The 6,907-nt window shown below is 34.3% G+C and overlaps 1 protein-coding gene across 1 annotated transcript; it reads right to left on the bottom strand.

Annotated features, from left to right (window-relative positions):
• Positions 1-788: 788 nt before the first annotated feature.
• Positions 789-5,925, bottom strand: LOC123321004. The gene is made up of 2 exons (XM_044908504.1): positions 5,028-5,925; positions 789-885 (listed from the first exon to the last, which is right to left on the bottom strand). Exons 1-2 carry the CDS (start codon positions 5,813-5,815, stop codon positions 789-791), a joined length of 885 nt encoding a protein of 294 aa, XP_044764439.1. The 5' UTR covers positions 5,816-5,925.
• Between the last annotated feature and the right edge of the window lie 982 nt (positions 5,926-6,907).

The following is a 6,907-nucleotide window of genomic DNA, read 5'->3' as shown; positions in this document are numbered from 1 at the left end:
TATCTGCCGACAAATTTTTTATTGTTTATTTCCCATTAAAAATTTATCTTTTATTCATACTTAGTAAAAGTTAAGATTTATGTTTCTTGTAGTTTTGAAAATATGAATTAGAGTTGAAATAACTTTCGTGTAGAACCTCAGTCAGCAGAAACACACGAATAAGAATAATAATTGAATTCATACCTAATAATAGTACAAAACTTACCTTCTGTTTTTGCAGTTTCCGGACACCTTCTCTTATTCTCACTTTTGGCTTGATAACGTCACTGCAAAAATATAAATTCGTTATTCTCTGTATTATTTCTGGAATGAACCGCTATATTGCGGCTTTGGTGAAAATTTTGAAGTCTCTTCGAAATTTCGTGATAAAAAAATATGATTACTAAAACAAAACTGAAAGAATTGTTCATGCAATTCCGAAAATACGTTAAAGAAGTATCATTACGGGTCTACCAAAATTCTTCAATTGTTTTGATATATATATTTATATATATTCAATTTATTTCGGATTTATATCAAGTTTCAATTAACAAAAAATTATTATGTTTTAAGAATGACGTTATCTGCTTGAATTGTCCAACAAAGCATTTTCCACGTATCTGATTCGAAAATGCATGTAATACACAATTTTCGGTTAGAATAATCATCAGTTAGAAAATGAACATTAATCGTCAGGTGGCGCGAAGTGTGGAACGACCTGCATATAATTTGTTTTGAATATAAGTGGTAGTATATGGTAGAAATCACTCACCTTTTTGGTATCATACTTGTTGGCCTGACACTTTCAACTATTTCGGCTCCTGCTCAAAAAGCGAATTCCAATCCGTCATATATTGGTCGGAATGAGATCGATTTATCTGCGTGGCCGATTCGGCAGAGACATTTTTTTTTAAATGATTTATTGAATAAAATATACAAGTACAAAAAAAAAATTTACATTCACAATCCTCTAAACAGTACCCTAAACTGGTATCGAGGATAGTAGATACAGAATTCCATTGAAATTAACCAGTGCCTTTGTTAAATAAAATAAATAAAATCTTATTTCGTACATACACACCTGATGTTTGAGGAATCGCAGTTCCACATCAAGACAAATTTCAAAAAATGCCAACTTAACATTCTATTGAAAAAGCGGACAAAATCACATTACACCAACTCTAAGTATTCTCTTATTTGATCAGAAAATTTACCAATTGAACTGACAGATTTTATGGGAGTAGGTAATTTATTGAATATTTTTGAAGCTTGTGCTATTGGGTTATTCAGCCCTTTTTGACTTTTTACTCTTGTCTGATATAAGTTTTGATGTGTTCTTGTTTCATAACTATGAATATCTTTCGTAAATTTATACTCTGTATTGCACTTTTGTATTTTATTTATGATTTTAAAAATTAATTTACATTGTTCTAATTCTAATATTTTTTTCAAATTTGGTATTTGCAAATCAGAGTAAAGTTGTGTAGTATTTGTTAATCGATCATAATTAAACAACACTTTAATAAATTTATTTTGTAACGTTTGTATTTTTTTGAAGTATGTTTTTCCACAAGTTCCCCAAATCGGTATTAAGTATCTTATATGTGACATAAAAAACGCATTGTAGACCTGATATTTACTTTTTTTTGATAAATAAGATCGAACCTTATATAAAGCCGAAACCATCGGTATTATTTTCTCGATTATGGAGTCAACGTGGCTCTTCCAGCTCAAATGTGTATCCAACATCAGACCCAAGTACCTCGCCTCACAAACTTCTTGAAGTTCAATATTATTTATGCTTAACTTTAGACTCGTAACTTTTTTGTTCTTTTGCTTGAATACCATATACTTAGTTTTATTTATATTAATTTTCAATTTATTGTTCCAAAGCCAATGTAAATACCGTTGTAGATCTTCATTAATTTGTTCATTCAATTCTTCTATGTTATTACCTGTATATATCAAGACAGTGTCGTCTGCAAAAGCGAAATACCTGGCCCGGATGTTTGACTTGCTCAAGTTAAGCACGTATAATGAATAAAGAAGGGGACCCAAAACCGACCCTTGGGGAATACCAAACGAATTGGAAGTCCAGTCACTTTTGCTATCATCTATACACACATATTGACGGCGATCGGTTAAATACGACTTAATCAACTTATGTATTTTTCCTCTGAATCCCATTCGTTGGAGCTTATGAAGAAGAATATCTCTGCTAACCACGTCAAAAGCCTTTCTCAAGTCGACCAGTATAACCACGGCTATCTGGCCATTGTCTAGAGCTGACGAAATTTCATTAATCAAATCAACTGTCGCACTGAGGGTATTACTGTTTTTCGTAAATCCATACTGGTATTGATCGACCACAACATACTTTTTAATAAAAGATAACATTCTATTTTTTATGGCCGTTTCACAAACTTTAGAGAACGTACTAATAACGGATATGGGTCTGTAATTATTTAAGTCATCAGTTTTTCCGGATTTATGTATGGGTGTTATTTTACTGATCTTCAATTCGCTAGGATAGTTACCACTTGAAAGAATTGCATTAACAAGCCTTGTTAATATTGGCAATAAGTCATCCTTTAAATTCAATATATCTCTGACAGATAATTTATCGTGACCAGGTGCAGAATTCTTTTTCAAATTGAGTAAAATATCATTGATTTCCTTCTCGGTTACTGGAGTGAGAACAAATGAATTCAAATTATCGATCTCTTGAACATTTAAAACCGGTTCATTACTAACGATTTCATTTTCCACCTCCCCGACAATATTTTCTCCCACCTTTGCGAAATAATTGTTAAAATTCTCAAGTATAGTTTCCCGATCTGTTATGATATCGTGGCCAACCGACAACTTTTTTATACCCGGAATGTTTTTCTTTTTCCTCGAGAGCAGTTTGTTTATGTATCTCCATTGTTTCTTTACATCGTTGCCAGCTTTCTCCCATTCTATTCTGAAATACCGATTTTTCAAGGATCTGATTTTATTGTTTACATCGTTCTTTAAGCTCTTAAATTGTTTTTCTAAATTAGGATCAGCTGGATGCTTAGACTTTTTTCTATATAATTTATCACGTTTCTTAATGAGCTCGATTAATTCATTGTTTACCCACATATTATTAGAATGACATTTAATTTTCTTCGTACATTCACACTCTCTCCTGCACTCAGTTATCAAATCAATTAGTCTTGCGAATGTATCAATATTGTACTGTTGTGATTTTTCTTTGAATAATGCCTTAAATTTTATGTAATCAACCGTTTTCTTTTCAAAAACGTTTTTTGACCGGTATATTCTAAAACATTCGTTGATATTAAATGTTAAGTATTTGTGATCAGAACGTGAATTGCTCTGAACCTCAACTGAGTCTAATAAAACAGTGTTTTGATCTAATATAACATGGTCCAATAGAGTTTTTGAGTGTGATGTTATCCGAGTTGCCATTGCTTCAGAAATTACATTACCAACACGAAAGTTATTCAATTTTAATACATCGAGATATTTTTTGCACATCTGCGAACTAGGATTCAGTAAGTCTACATTAATATCACCTACTATAACATGTTTTTTCTGGTACTTTACCATTATGTCCTCCAAATACTCCAGAAAGTCACTGTCGTTATAAGATGGAGGTTTATACAGTGCACTCACTTTTAAATTGTGTTCACCCACTTCCACACAAAGCCAGCTGATGTCTTCATTTAAATCCGATTTTTCTATTATAGAGAAATTAATATGGTCTCTAATAAATATTGAAGCACCTCCCCCTATTTTGTTTCTACAAGTATGAACTCCTTTGAACCCATCCAGTTGGTAGGAAGACGTCTCGGTTTCATTCAGCCAGGTCTCAACCAAGACCAAAATATCACAATAATAGCACCTCACAAAGCAAGTTATTTCGTCCCATTTATTCCTCACGCTTTGTGAGTTCATATATATAATTTTTAGTTTAGGGTTCTGTATTAGTTTTCCAGATCATTTGAATCTCGAACCAGTAGTATTTTAGAGTTATCATCCTTTCGAAGAAAAATATTACCTTCCTTAATCCACAGATATTTATATCCGTTCTGGTATTTGAAATCACGAGCTTCCTTGTAAAGTTGTCGATTGGCCTTAGTCAAATCATGGTTCAGGAATATTTTTTCATCTGATTTGTATCCTAGAGCTTTTGCCGTAAGTTTGATTTTATTACAGCTTTTAATCATATTTATCTTATCTGACTTGTTTTCCATACTAATTCGGATCGGTGCCGCTCTTCCAGTAGTTTTTCCAACTCTATAGGCGCTCAGAACTTTTCCCTGAATTTCCACCTCTAATTTTGTTACCAGGTTCTCGACGATATCTTGAACATTTTCATCATTCTCCCTGGGTACGCCGTGAACTATGAGAGTACTCTCCAAATCTCTTTGTTCTCGTTTATTAAGTATCTTCTTTATTTCAGCCACTTCTAACTGAAGAGATTTATTAATTTCGATCTGCTCATTGTACTTTATGAAGAGTGCATTGTATTTCTTGTCCATATCATCCAACTTGGACATTACATCAGCCAACGTATATTCTTTACTTTGACCTATACCTTGTGTTGTTGTCTTATTTTTGTTCCTTTTAGCTGTTTTGTTCGGTTGCTGCTGAATGCATGGGTCACAAAACCATTCTTCGGAAGACTTGCTAATTCGTACGTAGGTCCTCTGCGACATATTTATACAAAGACGATGCATCCAAGTATCGCATCCATTACAAAATACTGCTTCGTCTTCGTCAGCCACTCCCTTCTGACAATTTTTGCACAATTCAGCCATGTTGGCAACACTGTAACACCTTGCAGTCTGAGATATCGCAACAATAAATTTCGATTTAGTTATCACTCTCAAAAATTCACGAAATTTTTCAACTTGTGCGTATGTACTAATCACTTATAATCACTTTAGTTGTTTTTTTAATATAAATTTTCGAATATTAAGCACTGAAATCCTCAATTTTATGAAGAGCTATTGCGCACGTCTGCTTGCGTTAGAAGATGACTTCTATACGCATACGATTCACCCAATCCCAAAATCCTTTCAAATTCGACATCAGTGAGTTGACCATGAATCATTCCGAAGTTGTCGAAGTTGTTCGATGCGGAAGAGACTTTGGCTTTTTCCGAACACAAAACCTTTTCGCAGTGTTGGGAAAATGATTGCTCTGATTCGAAACTCACTCCGTGTTTATTAGACAAGGAAAAATCAGGTTGATTGATATTGTTCGATTCAGCAAAGCTTTCGGTTTCTTCCAGACGCAAAATCATTTCCAATTCCTCATTGCTGAGTTGTTGTGGTGATGGCTGAAGTTCTGAAGTTATTCCGAAGATGTCAAACAATGAATAATCAGATTGATTCATTCTGTTCCCTTCGGCAGATACTTTGGCTTTCTCCACACACAAAATTCTTTCGAATTCCTCATCGCTGAGATGAGGAGTTGATTGCTGTGATCCGAGATTCTTCCCGAAAGTGTTAGTCAAGGAAGAAGCAGGTTGATTGATCTTGTTCGAATCAACAGAGGTTTTGGCTTCTTCCAGACAACAAATCATTTCCATTTCCTCATTGCTTAGTTGGGGTATTGATTGCTGAGATTCTAAACTCATTCCGAAGATGTCATCAGACAATGAATAATCATATTGGTACATTTTATTCGTTTGGGCAGAGGCTTTTTCCGAACACAAAACCTTTTCGCTGAGTTCCTGTGATTCGAATCCCATTCCGGAGTTGTAAGACAAGGAAGAATCAGGCTGACAGATCTTGTTCGAGTCAGCGAAGATTTTAGCTTCTGCCAGACGCACAATCATTTCCAATTCCTCATTGCTGTGTTGTTGTGGTGATGGCTGAGGTTCTGAAGTTTTTCCTAAGATGTCAGAAAATGAATAATCAGATTGTTTTTTGTTCGATTCGGCAAAAATTTTGGCTTTCTCCACACACAAAATCCTTTCGAATTCCTCATCGCTGAGATGAGGAGTTGATTGCTGTGATCCGAGATTCTTCCCGAAAGTGTTAGTCAAGGAAGAAGCAGGTTGATTGATCTTGTTCGAATCAACAGAGGTTTTGGCTTCTTCCAGACAACAAATCATTTCCATTTCCTCATTGCTTAGTTGGGGTATTGATTGCTGAGATGCTAAACTCATTCCAAAGATGTCATCATACAATGAATAATCATATTGGTTCATTTTGTAAGATTCGGTAGAGACTTTGGCTTTTTCCGAACACAAAACCTTTTCGCTGAGTTGGGAAGCTGATTGCTGTGATTCGAATCTCACTCCGGAGTTTTTAGACAAAGATGAATCAGGTTGATAGATCTTGTTCGAGTCAGCAAAAATTTTGTCTTCTTCCAAACCCAAATTCTTTTCGATGTCCTTTCTACTGAGTTGGTCAAGTGGTTCGGAACTAATTCCGAAGGCGTTAAACAGGAAAGCGTCCATTATGTAAAGAAAAAAAAATTAGGATAAAGTGATTGGAAAGAGTATTTTCTGAACATCGATAATTATTCGATAAGAAAAGGAACAATCAACGTCTTACTTATGTTTTGTCCCTCAGGATGTTCATTTTCTTGTCGATATTTATATAAAATACAAGGAAGAGTATTCTGATTTCGCGCTTCAAATTGAAAATCATAAAACTGTTATTATGAGTTGTGTGTTTTCAATTAACGGGCTTATGAGGTACCTCATTCACTTACCTTTGTTAAAACTCATACATATGCTATATTGTTTGATAGTCAAAATGGAATGTGGTAGTGAAGAAGAAGAGGAAAACGAACAACATCATACTGGATACATTCGCTCCAAAGAGTCACCAAAGCAATACAAGCGCAACAAGAAAATCCCCAAAACCAATAATTGGTACTCAGAAAACTAACTCAGTGGTACCTAAAATGATAATGTCAT

Source organism: Coccinella septempunctata, chromosome 9 (assembly GCF_907165205.1).
Source record: "Coccinella septempunctata chromosome 9, icCocSept1.1, whole genome shotgun sequence".
NCBI lineage: Eukaryota > Metazoa > Arthropoda > Insecta > Coleoptera > Coccinellidae > Coccinella > Coccinella septempunctata.
This window is presented reverse-complemented; position numbering and strand designations above follow the sequence as displayed.